Source organism: Myotis lucifugus, unplaced genomic scaffold (genome assembly GCF_000147115.1).
Source record: "Myotis lucifugus unplaced genomic scaffold, Myoluc2.0 scaffold_29, whole genome shotgun sequence".
NCBI lineage: Eukaryota > Metazoa > Chordata > Mammalia > Chiroptera > Vespertilionidae > Myotis > Myotis lucifugus.
Genome location: NW_005871077.1, coordinates 438,904 through 457,249, shown reverse-complemented (window position 1 = coordinate 457,249; position 18,346 = coordinate 438,904). Strand labels below are relative to the sequence as shown.

The window sequence follows — 18,346 nt, the reverse complement described above, 5'->3', positions numbered from 1 at the left end:
TCAGCTGATTTCTCAACAGAAACTTTGCAGGCCAGAAGGGAGTGGCAAGAAATATTCAAAGTGATGAATGCCAAGAACCTACAACCAAGACTACTTTATCCAGCAAAGCTATCATTCAGAATTGAAGGTCAGATAAAGAGCTTCACAGATAAGAAAAAGCTAAAGGAGTTCATCACCACCAAACCAGTATTATATGAAATGCTGAAAGGTATCCTTTAAGAAGAGGACGAAGAAGAAAAGGTAAAGATACAAATTATGAACAACAAATACACACCTATCAACAAGTGAATCTAAAAATCAAGTGAATAAATAATCAGATGAACAGAATAAACTGGTGAATATAATAGAATCAGGGGCATAGAAAGGGAGTAGACTGACTATTCTCGGGGGGGTAGGGGTGCGGGGGGTGTGGGAAGAGACTGGACAAAAATCGTACACCTATGGATGAGGACAGTGGGCGGGGAGGGGGGTAAGGGCAGAGGGTGGGGTGGGAACCGGGTGGAGGGGAGCTATGGGGGGAAAAAAGAGGAACAACTGTAATAATCTTTACAATAAAGATTTAATTAAAAAAAAGAAGTGGCCAAGAAGTAGTACAAAATTTAAGAGAATATAGTGTTGCCAAAGTACGTCGATGATGTTCCATGCATCATCAATAAATCCAGGCCTGGTTCTTAAAATTTTATTTTTAATTTTTTAATCTTGTTGTGAATAGTATCATGCAACAGTTCTCAAACGTTTTTGTTTTACAAATTATTGGATACTTTTACAAATATTGAGGACTCTAAAGAGCTGGTATGTAGCTATATTGTTAATATTTATTCCAAAATTTAAATATATGTATTAATTCATTTAAAAAATAGGCCTATTACTAGTTATATTATGTATTTCTGAAAATAATTATTTTCTTTTCTTTATTTTTATTAAAAATTTTATTGATTTCAGAGAGGAAGGGAGAGGGAGAGAGAGATAGAAACATCAATAATGAGAGAATCATTGATCGGCTGCCTCCTGTACGCCCCCTTCCTGGATGGAGCCCACAACCTGGGCATGTGCCCTTGACAGGAATCAGACCAGGGATCCTTCAGTCCGCAGGAAAACGCCCTACCCACTGAGCCAAACCAGCTAGGGCTGAAATTTTAGAGTATTCTACTCTCCCAACTCAGCGCTTTCTCAAGTACCCCAGGGAAGCAGCGTTAGGTTAGGGTTGGGGAGCAGGAGAACCCCGGGCAGTCTGTGGACTCACACAAGGCTTCCCCCATTTGCGCTTGCGCAAGGGATGCCAGGGACTATCTAGGTTTGCGCAGGCGCAGAACTACCTCCGGGCGGAAGTAGGGCTTCAGCAATCTAAATAACCCCTGGGAAAAGAAGGTGGCGGCCGCGGAGCAGTGCGCCTGCACGGGCAGCTTTCCCTGGTGAAGGGTCGAGGGCCAGACAGGGGCGGCTGGGCTCGGAGCCGACGAGGGTCAGGATGGATGAGGACGTGCTGACCACCCTGAAGATCCTCATCATCGGCGAGAGTGGCGTGGGCAAGTCTAGGTGAGGCGGGACTGCGGGCCGAGCCGGGGGCGGCGGGGCCTTTTCTGCCTCCGTGGCCGCTGTCTCTCGGCGACGGGAACGGTAACCGGCGGCGGCCGCTCCGCTCGCGCCCTGCGGGGTCTCTCCGAAGCTCGCGGTCCGGAGGCCCTGCGCCCCGCGCCGCCCGGGTTCAGGGCCTCTGCCAGGCCCGAGTCCCGTGGATGGCTTTCCCGTCTGGCTCACCATGAAAACAGTTCCCGGGGCCGGCCGGGCTGCTGGCGAGGAGCACAGGGCGTGGCGGGCAGGTTTGGGCCCGAGTCCGGCCGAGTTTAGGCCCGAGTCCTGCCGAGCGCGAGACCTTGTCTAGGCCCCTCGAGTTCAGGGGACCTGTCACCCCGCGAGTTAAGCATTGTAATGTGATCACTTTGGGATTTCTCTGGCCTTTGTCTAAATATGTAATGTTCTTCGCAGGAAGTTTCGTGGCACCTTAGGTCACATTCTTGGCCCATTTTGGTGCACCCCATTGCGTGTGTGTGTGTGTGTGTGTGTGTGTGTATATAATGAGTGAGCTGTGAAAGAACTCTTTGGTCTTCTGACTACTTGAGTCAATCCCTTTGGTCTAAGATGAGAGAGCTTAAGGTGTAGGCCACCTTTGAAAATAAAGGGTAATCGTTAGTTCTCATTCTGCCGCATCATATAGAGGTAGAAGAACAAATTAGTGTGTCTCTTTTCTTCCTTGACACTTCCTTGGGGAAATAACATCGACAGTCGTTAGAGTTGAGTATAAAGTAAGATGTGGAGCTGGGTGGGTATTACAAGAGGGAAGTGATTTCATCCAGGTCTTAGAACAAAGTTCTCCCTGTGAAGTTCTTCTTGCCATTTGATTGTGAGTAGGTTATATTCTAGGGTGCCTTGATCTTAAACAATATTCAAACTTCAGGAGTTGTAAGCAATTTCACAGTTTAGCAATACCTCCTGGTAAACTTATCTTTGAAGTTACTTCATAAAGTCTTACTTTTTTAGATACCTAAGTTTGACATCTTTTTCTGTAGTACATTCTGAAATTTTATATGTTTTTAAAACATGACAACACATTTTCATAGTTTTCCTCATTTAATGTACTCTGTATATACTGGACTAAGGGACTTGCACATAAGGAATAAATTACTGAAACACTATGGGCTACCCAAAAAGTATGATGTGTGTGTGTGTGTGTGTGTGTGTGTGTGTGTGTGTTTTAGGGCTGAATAAAATAATTTTATGATCACCATCTATTATGTTTGAGCTTTAAAAAGCTAGTTAACATATTGAATATTGTCTTAATAGGAATTCCATAGCCTTGTAACCTTTCTTTTTTTCTTGAGATCTGACTCTCATTTAAGTTAAGGCCTTTGAAATTGCTGATTTTGAAGTCATTAATAGTTGAATGTTATTTCATGTGATCCAACCTAATACATGGTTGGTTGGCACTTCTTCTAAATGTGTTGGATAGATGACTAGTTAAGCTGTGTTATAATTTTCTGGAAGGTTAACTGGAAGTACAGTATTTACCTAATTGTGGTTCTTCCTCTTTAGAGTAAAATTTGTTAAGTGTAATTATTGGCTTCTTTGGTTCCCTTCTCTCATACAAACTTATTTGGATCTAATCTGCTCCCAAAATTTTTCTCAGTACTTCGTGGTGAGTTATCAATTGCTCACTACAAAGTTTTAACACTTTTAACTGTCTCTTTCAAGGGAGAATTGCATTTAGGAAGAAAGCTGGCTTATTTTTTCTAGCTAGATATATATTATTGTATATGTAATGTGTAATGGAAAACAACACTTATCTTTCTGGATAAGATGAGAATAAATAACTCTACTAAAATGGGAGCCTATGCTTTTTAAGGTGAGTTAGTACAAAACATATGTCATGGGTATAATCTTAAAGGCTTCTTCTAACCAGTAGTTCATTTATATTTCTTTAGAGATTTAGAGTTAGTGGAAATGAGATATCACTTGTGTTGTTGAGAAATCATTGCACAACAAAGGATATCTTAACTAATTCAAATTAGTGGATTAAATTTTCAGTTTATTTCAGACTCTTGCAGTGTAATAAACATGTCTGTTAACAACCAGGAGATTAGGATTAAGAAACTAGTGCTGCCACTTGGTGTGACCTCATGTGTGATACTTGAACACTCTAGACTTTCTTCATTTGAAAAATGAAGTTGGAATAGAAATCTCTCAAACCCTATTTAATGTTAAATGTATAAGATTCTTTGATTCTAGGGCTAGCTAGCCAGGGTGAAATAAAGACGTTGAAAAGTGTTTCAGAGACTAGAATGGATTCTAGAGATCTATTATCCAAGTTGCTGCCTCTCCTGTGTCCCTTGTATCCCCATCCTTTTTGGCTAATTTAACTTGTAAGTTGAGAAATGCAGATTACTTATCTCACTATCTATAATAATAAAAGGGTAATATGCTAATTAGACAAGACATCCTTCCAGATGTCCATCCGGACAACCTTCCAGATGTCCTTCCAGACAACCTTCTGGACGAAGCTGGGGCTGCCAGGGAAGCCTGGGTCCTGGGTACCTGCCGGCAGCCGGAGGGAAGCTGGTGCCAGCAGCCGGGGGAAAGAAGGCCTACTCTTACATGAATTTCGTGCATTGGGCCTCTAGTTTATTATAAATTTGATCTCCTCTTAGTGGAGTGGTGGTAGTTACTCCTTCCATCTTTAGCTCTGCATGGGGAGTGTTTTGCTTCTTTTTTTTTTTTAAATATGAAGGCGTAGACACTTTAGAGCACTGGTTCTTAATCATTTTCAAGTTGTGGATTCCTTTCAAAATCCAATAGAGATATGGACTCTCTGCCTACAAGAATGCATGCATAGAATTTTGGATGCATTTTGAGGTACCAGTGTATCCCTGGCTAAGATCTGCTGATTTATATTAAGAACCTGTTTTAAAATTTGTTACTTTGCACCATACTAATTCCTTGCCTTTCCTGACAAAATATCATTGAAGACAAGGGATATTGTAAGAATTAGCAATTAACGTAAGAAAAACCCCTGGCTCCTTGTCTGGCACATTGTCTATGTTCAGTAAATAATAGCCAGTGCCATTGTTATTTATATTATTCAGGTATTGTCATTATTACCACGACTGCTGCTCTAAAAGGTTATGTTAACCTATGTTTTTGTAATATTTTCTGTGGTGACCAAGTATAGATACATGCCTTTTCTAATCTCAAATTATGGATAACTGAAATTTTTAATGACATTTTCACTTTTATTAAAGTTTAATGTTGGAGAGAGAAGAAAATTTTTGTAAGTATTTTAAGATTCTTAATTACTGCTCTCACCTAATTCATGTTGAAAGTAAGTAAAATTAGTTTTAGTCAAGTGGGCTCAATGTTAAGTAGAAAAATCTACAATTTGACTCTTCTTTGCTTTTTAGGTGCTGATTTTTATGGTAAACACAAGAAAGCAAAATTAAGAAAAGGACAGTTAATCCTTCAAATACAATCAATGATACTGGGCTTAGGAATTCTCAGGAGGCCACTATGTTTTGCAATATACTCTGTGGACCCAAAAAAAAAAAAAAATCTCTAACAGCAATAATTGCAGCCTATAGAAATATTTTTGTACAACTCAAGACATCTGATATCTGTTGCCTTAATTTTATTATTGCAAGCAGGTCAATAGAACAGTCTTGTCCTACTTTCGGAGGTAATGTGAAGGAAGATTGATTAACTGTATAAATCTAGGGCTTTAACAAAAGCTTAGGCTTTATTTTTGAAGAGCTTCTAATAACTGACCCTTCTGCCTCATCCTATGTAATAAAACCCTAATATGCAAATAGACCAAATGGTGGAATGACTGGTCGCTATGACGTGCAGGAGCTGCCCCCTGGTGGCAGTGTGCTCCCACAGGGGAAGTGCTGCTCAGCCAGAAGCTGGGCTCATGGCTGGTGAGTGCAGCCGCAGTGGCGGGAGCCTCTCCCGCCTCTGCTGCAGGCGGGCGGTAAGGAGCAAGGGGTCCCGGACTGCGAGAGCCCCGGACTGTGAGAGGGATGTCTTACTGCCGGCTTAGGCAGACATCCCCCGAGGTCCCAGACTGCGAGAGGGCGCAGGCCAGGCTGAGGGACCCCCCACCAGTGCACGAATCCATGCACTGGGCCTCTAGTATTAAATAAAATAATCTTAGGAGATGTAAAATCTTAGAATATTCTTCTACACTGGTAGTTTTTGCTTTCATTTCACCCCTTCCTTTTTAGTTTCTTTACCATTTCCTAGTTTAATTCTTCATTAATTTCTTACCATAACCATGGCAGTTGTCTTCTGTTGATTTTTCTACCTTTCTTTTTTTCTGGAATAACTTTTCAAAATGTAGAGCAGTTCTTGCCTTTTCCTTTTTAAAAAACTACAGTAGCTCCCTATTGCCTACTTGATTTCACATACCCTGCATATCATTTGCCAGAATATATGTACTCTGGACATCTGCCCTCACTTTTTACTAGTATATCCTTTTATCCCACTTAGGTAGTAGTCATACTATGTGTTACAAAATGCTAGACATTCACACCTTTCTGTTTTTATTTAAATTCAGAGTGGATTACACATCGTATTTTAAAAAAATTAATTTGTTGTATTTAGAGAGACTTATTTTTCTCCCTTTTGTCCATGTCAGTTAAAGCATCATATGTTGTTATATCATTTTCTCAGAAGTTTATACCAGGAAAGTTACAACAAACCTTTTCACACTTGGGGAATTATATAAGGAAGCATGGGGAATGTTTTCTAGTATTCTTTGTAAAGCATGGGGATTCTTTAATTACCTTTCCAATAATTTAATTCATCTGTGTATACCTGCACTGAGGTAATATTTTGGGAGCAGACCTACATCAGCTATTCTCATATGCATCTATTTGTGACTAAATATAACAACCATGAGCACATTTATCAAATGATTAGAAAGAAAAGTCAAATTTTTAATCTGTCTTTTTAACATCTCTTTTAGCCTGCTCTTGAGGTTCACAGATGATACTTTTGATCCAGAACTTGCAGCAACAATAGGTAAGCCTGTGTTTAAAAATTCAGTAGAAATGCCAAATATCATCTTGCCTTCAGGCTGTTTAATTATCTCTCCCTACCCTTCTTCCTCTACCCCATTACTTCTATGTCTGTTGAAATCTTATTTGTCTTCCAAAGCTTAACTTTGATGTCATTAAATTTCTGAAGCCTTTGTAGCTCTCACCAAGTAAAAATAACTTTCTAATCTATTGTCTCATGACACTTTATTAACACTGTGTATAATATGCTTATCTGCAAACACAGTTTCATTCCTGTACTGTAGATGGTTTTTTTTTGTTTTTGTTTTTTTTTTGTAGATGGTCTTTTATTCAGCAGCAGTCAATTATTAGAATATTTTTTGTATGCCAGGCACTATCCTAAGAGGTGGGGTTATAATGATGAATAATACAGAGTTGGTCTCTATCATCATAGACCTAACAGTGTCACCTTACAGTAGAATGGGTTAATTTGGTATTTTTAGCATTACTACAGTATCTGGCATGAATTCTGAACTCAACATACTTATCAATATTAGTTATTAAAGATTGTTAGGAGCAGTGAAACCTGAATGCCTTTTTAAAATGAAATTTAGATTGCCTGAGAGTGACTTGTCGCATGAGCTTCTTAGAATATATGAAAAGATAGAGCTAAATATTTTGGTATCATATGTTTAGGGGGTAGATGACAATATAACGATATCAAGAAATAGCTTGTCATAGTTGAAAGAGCTGTGTCAGAGCAAGATAGTAGTCTGGGCTCTGACTTGAAATAGTTGTGATCTTGAGCAAGGCATTTAACTTCATTGCCTTCATCTGTAAATGGAGAAGTTTTGGTGAGAGAGAGTACATTTTTCTTCCAGTTCTAAAATTTCATGATCTAATGAGTAGAATGTAGTAAGGATGATCCTAGCATTGTTGTTAGGGAAAATGGTTTCTCTGAACTGGCTTCATTTGTTTTCATTTATTGTGTGTCTGTTTATATTTATTTTTAATTGTTATTTTTAAATCCCGAAGATATTTTTCCATTGATTTTTTTAGAGAGAGTGGAAGGAAGGGAAGAGGTGACAGGGGTGAGAGAGAGAGAGGAAAGAGACATCGATGTGAGAGAGATACATCAATTGATTGTCTTCCACACGAGTCCTGACCCACATCCCCCCCTGGATTGAGCCTGCAACCCAGGTACACGCCCTTGACCTGGAATTGAACCCAAGACCCTTTGGTCTGCCGGCTGATGCTCTAACAACTGAGCCAAACCAGCCAGGACTATATTTATTTTTTAAAGAAAAGTTGTAAAAATGGTACAAAGAATTCCTGTATATCTTACTCAAATTCTCCAAATATAAATATTTATCACATTTGCTTTATCATTCCCTCTCTCTACATACAGTGTTCTTGTTTTTCCAAATTGTTTGAGAGTAAATTGCAGATTTTATGCCTTTAACCTCTAAATACTTTATTGTGTATTTCCTAAATGAACATAGATACAATTCTACTGTATACAGACAAATTTCATCAATTATCCCATTAATGTTTTATATAGTAAAAGTAAAAGAATTGTTTCTGGTCCATGATCCAGTCCAGGATCACACATTGGATTTAGTTGTGATTTCTCTTTAATTTCTTTTAATCCAAACACTTCTTAAATCTTTATCTTTCATGGCTTTGACATTTTTTTGAAATAATGTTTATTTTTCAATTACAGTTGACGTACAGTATTATATTAGTTTCAGGTGTACAACCCAGTGATTAGACCAGTGGTTCTCAACCTTCCTAATGCCCCAACCCTCTAGTGGTTCTCAACCTTCCTAATGCTGCGACCCTTTAATACAGTTCCTCATGTTGTGGTGACCCCAACCATAAAATTATTTTCGTTGCTACTTCATAACTGTAATTTTGCTACTGTTATGAATCGTAATGTAAATATCTGATATGCAGGATATATTTAGGCGACCCCTGTGAAAGGGTCGTTCGACCCCCAAAGGGGTCGCGACCCTCAGGTTGAGAACCGCTGGATTAGACATTTATATAACTTATGAAATGATCACCCTGCTAAATTAGTACCCATCTGACATCATACATAGTTATTACAATACTAGAGCCCCGATGCATGAAAATCATGCATGGGTAGGGTTCCTTGGCCCTAGGCCTTCCTTCCCTGGCTGCCAAGCTGCCGGCCAGAGCCTTCCTGCCTTCTGCGCTGCCCCCTGGTGGTCAGCACACGTCACAGTAAGCGATTGAACTCCCTGTCTCCCGGTCGAACTCCAGAGAGGACACTTTGCATATTAGCCTTTTATATATAGAAGAAGATTATTGCTATTATATAACTGAGATAGCATCAGATCCCACAGATTAAGGGTTCAGCCCTATGGGACTGCTCCCTTCCCCTGTTCCCACTTCATATGCCCACTCCCTCCTCCCCACCACTTCAGATGCCAGTGGAAATCCCAGGTTGTCACCTATGCTTCTGACTGACCGGCTATACACGGGGTGTTCCTACAACCCCCTCCTTGGTCTTAAGATATCAGTCACAAGTTCAAGTTGTCACCTGTACTTATGACTGATTGGCTATAAATCAGAGTTTCCCTGGAGTCCCTCCTCAGGTTCAATTAATTTGCTAGAGCAGCTCAGAGGAAACATTTTACTTATTAGATCACTGGTTTATTATAAAAGGAACAGGCAGATGGAAGAGATGCATAGGGAAAGATGTGTGGAAAGGGGTTACAGAGCTTCCATGCACCACTCTTCCCAAATCTATGTGTTCACCAACCCGGAATCTTTTTTTTTTTTTTAAATATATTTTATTGATTTTTTTACAGAGAGGAAGGAAAGGGATAGAGAGTTAGGAACATCGATCAGCTGCCTCCTGCACACCCCCTACTGGGGATGTGCCCACAACCAAGGTACATGCCCTTGACCAGAATCGAACCTGGGACCCTTGAGTCCGTAGGCCAACGCTCTATCCACTGAGCCAAACCGGTCAGGGCCCCGGAAGCTCTTTGAACTTCCCTCCTTTTGGGTTTTTATGGAGGCTTTATTACATAGGCAACATTGTTTAAATCATTGACCATTAGTGAGTGATTTAACCTCCAGCCCTTCTCCCCTCCCCAGAGGTCAGGGGTAGATCTGAATGTTCCAATCTTCTAATCACAAGGTTGGGTCCCCTGGAAACCAGCCCCCATCCTTAGGTAGAGTCTAAAAGCCTCTTCATAAACATTTCTGCAAAGAAGCTTTTAGAATTTTTTAAAAAAGATTTATTTTAGAGAGAGAGGAAGGGAGAGGGAGAGAGAAACATCGACTCACTGCCTCCCACATATACCCCAACTAGGGATAGAGCCTGCAACCTGGGCATGTGCCCAGACTGGGAATCAAACCAGTGCCCTTTTGATGTACTGGGTGATGCCCAACCAACTGAGCCACACTGGCCAGGGCAAAGCTTTGGGAATTTTTATAGAGCTTGTATTGAATCTGTAAATTGCTTTGGGTAGTGTTGTCATCTTAACAATGTTAAGTCTTTCAATCATGAACACAACATGTCTTTCCACTTATTTATATCTCATGTCTTCTTTAATATCTTTCAGCAGTGTTTGTAGGTGTCCGTGTGTAATTTAACCTCCTTGGTTAAATTTATTCCTAAATATTTTATTCTCTTTGATGTTATTGTAAATGGAATTTTAAAAAAATATTCTTTTTGGATTGCTCATTGCTAGTATATGGAAATGCAGCTGATTTTTTAAAAAAATATATATTTTTATTGATTTCAGAGAGGAAGGGAGAGGGGGAGAGAGACAGAAACATCAATGATGAGAGAGAACCATTGACTGGCTGCCTCCTGCATGCCCCACACTGGGGATCGAGCCTGCAACCCAGGCATGTGTCCTTGGCCGGAATTGAACCTGGGACCCTTCAGTCCGCAGGCCGACACTCTACTCACTGAGCCAAACCAGCTAGGGCAATGCAGCTGATTTTTGTGTGTTGATTTTGTATTCTACAACTTTGCTGTATTCATTTATTAGTTCCTTTTTTGTGTACGTGTGGAATAGAATCATTAAAATTTTCTACATATTACGAGTATGTTGTCTGTGAACAAAGATAATTTTACTTCTTCCTTTCCAATTTGAATGCCTTTTATTTCCTTTTTCTTTCCTAATTGTCTGGCTAGAATTTCCAGTACTCTTGTAGAAGTGGTGAGCTGACAGGGCAAGCTTCCATGTTAGCGAACATCTGGAGGTGCTGGGAGTATGGTGAGCTTGGAGGAGGGCATGGCATGGAAGCCCTTTGCCACTTCCCACCATACCTTTTCCTATGCATCTCTTCCATTTTGCTGTTCCTGGGTTGTATCCTTTTATAATAAAACTAGAGGCCCGGTGCACGAATTCGTGCACGGGTGGGGTCCCTCCGCCTGGCTGGCGATTGGGGCCAATTGGGGCCATCTTGCCCAGTCCCGATCAGGGTTGATCGGGCCTGGACAGCAGGGGGGGCGAGGAGGGTAGAGGAACCGCAGGAGGTTGGCTGTGGGAGTGCACTGACCACCAGAGGTCAGCTCCCACGTTGAGTGACTGCCCTCTGGTGGTTAGTACGTGTCACAGCGACCTGTCAACTGGTCGTTTGGTCGACTGGTCTTAATGGTTGCTTAGGCTTTTATATATATAGACTAGTGACCCAGTGCATGGATTTGTGTACATGGAAAGAAAATTAATTAGAAGATGGCTGGCGGGGTAGGACTGGGCGAGATGGGCTGGACACGCCCTGGAGCCAACCTCCCATGGTCTCTCCCTGGCATCTGCGGAGTGAGCGGGGTCCCTCTGGCAGGTGGGGTCCCTCGGCCTGGCCTGCAGGGATCGGGCTGAAACCGGCTCTTCAACATCCCCCAAGGGGTCCCGGAGTGCGAGAGGGCACTCTGCAAAGTTGCTGTTGTACAGGGTGTGGAACGCAAATGCAAGTGTGGAGGAAACCAGATTTGGGGCCAACAGTGCCCCAGCAACAACATAACCCACGGCCGAAGGTGGAATCGTGCGGTCCGCGAGGAATCGGGCTCCCTCCTCTCTGGTTTCGGGGTGCGTCACCTGAGAACTGCTGCTGCCAACTCACTGCAGCTCGACAGCTCCTATGTTGAGCGTCTGCCCCCTGGTGGTCAGTGCGCATCATAGTGACTGGTCAGACGGTCAGACACTTAGCATATTAGCCTTTTATATATATAGATGATAATCTAGTAAGCAAACCGTTTTCCTGAGTTCTGTGAGCTACTATCACAAATTAATCGAATTGAGGAGGGGATTATGGGACCCTCTGATTTATAGCCAATTGGTCAGAAGCACAGATAACTTGGATTTGCGATTGGCATCTGAAATGAGTATAGCAGTCTTGTGGAACTGAGCCTTTGCTCTGTAGGATCTGACTCTAATTCCAGTTAGGTAGTATCAGAGCTGGATTGAATTGTAGGACACCCCACTGGTGTCCCTGGAGAGTTCGAGAATTGCTTCTTACAGCGCACATATCTGTAAATGTTCATTATTGTACTAGAGGAGAAACACGGGAGTGTTTTTTTCCTATAAATTCTGCTTCTATTATGAGCTCCTTGTTATCCACCTGAAGAGGTTGGAAAGACAGTTTAATCAAATCTAGTTAGAAGTCGGCAAAATCAAATTTATCAAAAAGATTCCTGCTGCTGCCACCAATGAAAACTAATTAACAGCTACTTGGAAACCAGCCTTGATGAAGAAACAATTTAAACATATGAGAGCTAAAGAGCTCAATGTCAGCACATGAGAATCACCAGAGGAGACAAGGGAAGATGAATGGGGGACTCGAGGGGTCTGAATCCAGATGAGGTGCTCTGTCAGGCTAACAGTGTCTGTTGACTTTGATGGTAGGATTTACGTGGGCAGTTTCCTGAAGTGTGTTCTCTGTAACTTTCAGAACTAATATGTTAGAAGAATATCTAGGAGACAATTATCGATATGCAAATTACACATTACAGAGAAAGGAATTAGGCTTTCCACAAACATGCAAAAACAGGAAATTATAAAAGAGGAAGGAGATTCGGGGAGGAGGAAAACAAACATTCTGGGAACAATGAGTTTCTTTTAACCAGTAGTTAGCAGAAAGGCCAGCATTCCCCTGATCATTCTGTCTGGGGATATTAAGGGGGAAAACAAAAGTTCTTCACTATCTGAAAAACCTTGAGAATTTAACTGTAGAATATGTATGACAGGCTATCTCTCCCTAGTGTCCACCAATGGCCTTCATTTAGTACCTGCACCAAGTCAGAACCCTTTCTGTCATATGGATTTTCTTAGGTTTTGTTTTATTTTTTAAAATGATATGAATAAAATGTAAGTAATTTCATATTTTTTATGTAGATGGTGTGGCGTAATTTCTTTTTTTTTTTTTTTTTAATCTAGAACCTGGTGAATATCAGATTATTTAACATGGGATTTTTTTCTTTGTTTTTTGTTGTTGTTGTTTTTGACTGTAAAGAAACTAAGGTTTTCCTTGGACTATGTAATTGGCACTATCCTTTAACTAATGGTTGCACATCATTCTAGGCATGACTTTATCAACTGCTTTATCACTCTAGCCCAAAACACCAAACTTTCTTTTCTTAATCTTTGGCACACAGAAAAACCTGGCATAGAACACATTTTGAAGTGCATTTTTAATACCTTATTTGTATATGTAGTGAATTACCGGAAATCATCTAAGAATTACTAATATATATTTTTTTATTGATGACAGGTGTTCTATTAAGCATTTAGTATATGAGGGTGCTATTCATCTTAGCTGTGGCTTTCTGAATTAATTGTGACAAGCAAATAAGTAAGATCTTTTGTAAGTTTTTTCCCAAGCCTCTTGAGCTAATGTTTTCCCTCTGGCCAGTTTGGTAGACAGCATATTATTTTTGATCCTATTTAAAGATATATGGATACTGTTCATTTAAACCAGATGGCATGTGACAATTCCTTTTCCTGAAAAGGAGGTTTTTTTGGTTGCTGTAGTAAAATCTCATGTGACTTCTTATGAAGCTCTTCTCGTTACATAAATTAATACCAATAGAAGATTTTTACAGAACTTTGAACATCCCTCTTGCACGAATGAAGATTCTTAATGGGTTGGGCACAAATGTTTTGGTGTGTAAATTCTCTTTTGGAAATTGTGCAGTAGCAAGTAATCATTGATAAGGTTATATAAAACTAATATTGTTTTATAGGATAAAAACAAAGAAAGAATTTACAAGACAAGGAGTGTGAATGGCTCTTTTATATTTTTACCAGTCCTCGAAGTTGCTTACAGTCAGAATCCGAGTTTGGGGTTGGTCAGCTATGAACAGTACTCTTAATATAGTGTGAGATGCTTTGGGAGCCTCTGAAAATTGCCCGGCTCCACAGTCAGCCATAGATAAGTCTTTTCTACATTAGCACTGTGAATATTCCAACTCTTGGCTATTAATGTGCATATTTAATGCCCACCTTACATTGAATTTTATTTTTTCAATAACATTTTTATTTTTTCAAGAAGTACAGGTAGGTGAATGTTTGAATTCTTCAAGCATCTGGTTTTCATTTATTCTAACTAAATCATAAGGTGCTGAAATTTAGTGACACTTTTATCTTTACGTCCATAACTCTAAGGACTTTGGGTGTAAATTAGGGCATTTGATAAAGTGACTTTTTATAGGTAATTTATTTTAAAAATATATTTTACTGGGATTCTTACCAAAATTTTAATTTTTTTCAAGGTGTTGACTTTAAGGTGAAAACAATTTCAGTGGATGGAAATAAGGCTAAACTTGCAATATGGGTAAGAGTTTTTAAAATGTATTTCTATGAATATTAAACTGTACTTTTTAAAGAAGCAGATATTGATGTATGTAGTGTTCTTGAGGTCTTGTATTATATAACTTTTGGGAAATATGTTGATTAATGATAAGCAATAAATAATTATAATTGGGTAATTAGGTAAAGGCTTATTTTACTTAAAATTTTAAAATATATAGTCCCTTCTGAATATCGAAAAACAGAACAAAATAATAAAAAAATCATCTTGCCTGTCAGAATCATTGTTATTGAATGTATTTCTTTAAAGTTCTAAAAAGGCAACTTAGACTGAACTAACATAACATAAAGGCAGTTACTGGGGTGAAGGGGAATGGAGTCATAATTTTTCATGTTTGTTAGTATAAATATTTATAAAATTTGAATTTGCCAACTTTGGGTTTGTTTGTTATGTCTGTCCATCTTTCTTTTCTCTTTTTTCTTTCTTTTTACCTGAAGATATGTTTTGTTGATCTAGAGATATGGGAAGGGGGGGAGAGAGAGTGAGAGAGAGAGAAGCATTGATGTATGAGAGAAATATCAATCAGTTGCCACCAGTAGTCGCCCCTATCGGGGACCAAATCTGCCACCTAGGTATGTGTCCTGACCAGGAGTCAAACTGGCAACCTTTCAGGATGATGCTCCAACCAACTGAGCTACACTGGCCAGGGCTGGGTTTATTTTTTCATACTGATGTCCTGTCTTTACGTACTGGCTCTTTTTTTCATTTGCCTGTGCACCAAACTATTCTGATCACATTGCTCTGCTGAAAAACCTTCTTCATGGTATTGCTGAATCCTTTATTTTTTAAAATTTTTTACTGAATTTATTGGGATGACATTGATTAATAATGTTATGTAGGTTTCAGATGTACAATTCTATAATACATCATCAGTATATTATATAGTGTGTTCCCCACCCAAAATCAAGCCTCTTTCCATCACCATTTATCCCCCTTTTACCTTCTATCTCCTTTCACCCCCCTCCCCTTTTTTCCTCTGGTAATCACCATATTATTGTCTGTGTCTATAAGTTTTTCTTTTTTCTTAATCTTTTCATCTTTTTGACTGGGCCCCCACCACAAACAACCTCCCCATGTGACAGCTGTCAGAGTGTTCTCTGTATCTATGAGTTTGTTTCTATTTTGTTTGCTAGTTTATTTTGTTCATTAGATTCCACATATAAGTGAAATCATATGGTATTTGTCTTTCTCTGAGTGGCTTATTTCACTTAGCATAATACTCTTCAGGTCCATTCATGCTGTCACAAAAGGTAAGACTTCCTTCTTTTTTATGACTGAGTAGTATTCCATTGTGTAAATGTCCCCTGCTTTTTTTTTTCACTCATCTACTGATGGGCTGCTTCCAAGTCTTAGCTATCTATATATATAAAAGGCTAAGTTGACTTGCGCATGCGCGATACATATAAAGCTCTCAGTGGCACCAATTGCACGCATGTCATTGTCGATCATGAATTTGGTTGACCCTTCTATTATAGAGAAAGGGTGAATAATGATATTAAAATATTTCTTCTAGTTAATTTCCTTTCAATGTGCACGAATCCATGTACCGGGACACTAGTTGTAAATAATGCTACAATGAACACAGAGGTGCATATACTCTTTTGAATTAGTGTTTCAGGTTTCTTTGGATATTATCCCAGAAGTGGAATCCCTGGCTCTTAAGGCAGTTCCATTTTTAACTCTTTGAGGAAACTTCACACTGTTTTCTACTGTGGCTATACCAATCTGCATTCACACCAACAGGGAATGTAGGTTCCCTTTTCTCCACATTCTTGCCAACAGTTGTTTAATGACTTATTGATGATAGCCATTCTGACAGGTGTGAGGTGATATGTCTTTGTCGTTTTAATTTGCATTTCTCTGATGATTAGTGATGTTGAGTACCTTTTCATGTGTCTGTTGACCATCTGTATGTCTTTTTTGGAGAAAGGTCTATTCAAGTCTTTTGCCCATTTAAAAAATTGTATTGTTCATTTTTTTGGTGGTGGTGTATAAGTGCTCCCATTCATTAAGTTGCCTTTTCACTTCGTTGATGGTTGTTGTTTTTTTTTTGCTGTACAAAAACATTTTAGTTTGATATAGTTTCTTTTTTTACATTTTCCTTTTGTTTCCCTTGCCCTAGGAAATATATCAGAAAAAAATATTACTAAGAAAAATGTCTGAGACTTTACTGCCTATGTTTTCTGTTAGGATTTTTATAGTTTTGAGTCTTACATTTAAGTCCTTAATCCATTTTGAGTTTATTCTTGTGTATGGTGTATGAAATTGGTCTAACATTTTTTGCATGTTATCTGTCCATCTTTCTTTTTTAAAAAATCTTTATTGTTGAAAGTATTACATACCCTTCCCCCCACCCCCGTTGACCCCTTCCAGCTGACCCTTGCCCTCCGTCCAATTTTCTTAACACCATTTATTAAATAGACATCTTTATTCTACTTTACATTCTTGCCTCCTTTATCAAATGTTAATTAATTATAAGGAGTGGGTTTATTTCTAGGCTCTCTATTCTATTCCATTGATCTATATTTTATGCCAGTCCCATGCTGTTTTGATTAGGGCTTTGTGGTTTAGTTTGATGTCAGGTAGCATGATTTTTCCAACTTTGTTCTTCTTTTTCAAGATTACTGTTATTCAGGGTCTTTTGTGGTTCCATGTAAATATTTTTGTATATTTGTTTTAGTTCTGTGAAATATGCCATTGGTATCTGATAGAATTGTGTTGAATCTATAGATTGCTTTAGTTAGCATGGACTTTTTTTTCCCTCAGTCCTCACCTGAGGATATTTTTCCATTGATTTTTAGGGAGAGTGGAAGAGAGATGGAAAGATGGAGAGAAATATTGATGTGAGAGAAACACATCAATTGGTTGCCTCCTGTACACGCTCCGACCAGGGCCTGGACCAGGGAGGAGCCTGCAACTGAGGTTGGTGCCCTTGACTGGAATCGAACCCAGGACTCTTCAGTCCACAGGCTGACGCTTTGTCCACTAAGCCAAGCCAGCCATGGCAACATGGACATTTTAATGATGTTAATTCTTCCGATCCATGAACATGGTATATGCTTTCACTTAATTGTATCTTCTTTAGATGCTTTTTTCAGTGTCTTATAATTTTTTGAGTACAGGTCTTTTAACACCCTTCATTAAATTTATTTCTAGGTGTGTTTTCTTATGCAATTGTAAATGGAATTTTTTTCTTAGTTTTCCTTTCTGATAGTTTATAATTGGTGCATAAAAATGTAACTGATTTCTAAATATTTATTTTGTATCCTGCTAGTTACTGAATTCATGTGTCAGCCTAGTTTTTTTTGGTAGGGTCTTTAGGCTTCTCTATATACAGTATCATGTCATTTGCAAATAATGACAATTTTACTCCTTTTCCATTTGGATGTCTTCTATTCCTTCTTGTTTGATTGCCAGTACTATCCTATATAATAAAGAGGGAATATGCAAATTGATGGTCACTCCGCCACAAAGATGGCTGCACCCACAGCTGAGGCCAAGTTCCCATAACGAGCCTTAAGGAGCAATCAGGGACCTGAGACTGTGTGCCTCCTCCTCCTCCTCCCGTCGTGCGGATTGACCGAAGACGACGAGATATGCTTCGTAACCTTTATGAACTGTAAACAGAACTGCTTTCGTGCTAAAGCAAATCTTGATGGACATAAAGGGAGAAATCAACAATAATACAGGCATAGAAGGGGATTTTAGACCCCACTGACATCAATGTATAGATCTTCGGGACAGTTATCAACAAGAAAACAGCCACCTCAAATGAGAGATTTAGGGAGATGGATTTAATTGATAACTTCAGAGCATTGTATCTCCAAGCAGCAGATTATGCATACTTTTTCAAGTGCCATAGGATATTGTGGAGGATAGATGACATGGCCAAGACCATAATACAAATTCTTTTTTCCATTTAAGGAAGACTGTAAACTATATCAAGC

At 39.4% G+C, this 18,346-nt stretch overlaps 1 protein-coding gene across 4 annotated transcripts in view; it reads left to right on the top strand.

The window, feature by feature from the left end:
- Positions 1–1,333: 1,333 nt before the first annotated feature.
- Positions 1,334–18,346, top strand: part of RAB18 (RAB18, member RAS oncogene family) — a 34,611-nt gene continuing 17,598 nt past the window's right edge. For all 4 annotated transcript variants that reach the window (XM_014453935.2, XM_014453934.2, XM_006086633.3 and 1 more), the window contains exons 1-3: positions 1,334–1,536; positions 6,515–6,570; positions 14,302–14,363. In XM_014453935.2, coding sequence (XP_014309421.1) covers positions 1,469–1,536; positions 6,515–6,570; positions 14,302–14,363 — 186 coding nt within the window. In that variant the 5' untranslated portion in view covers positions 1,334–1,468. The remainder of the gene's footprint in view (positions 1,537–6,514; positions 6,571–14,301; positions 14,364–18,346) is intronic.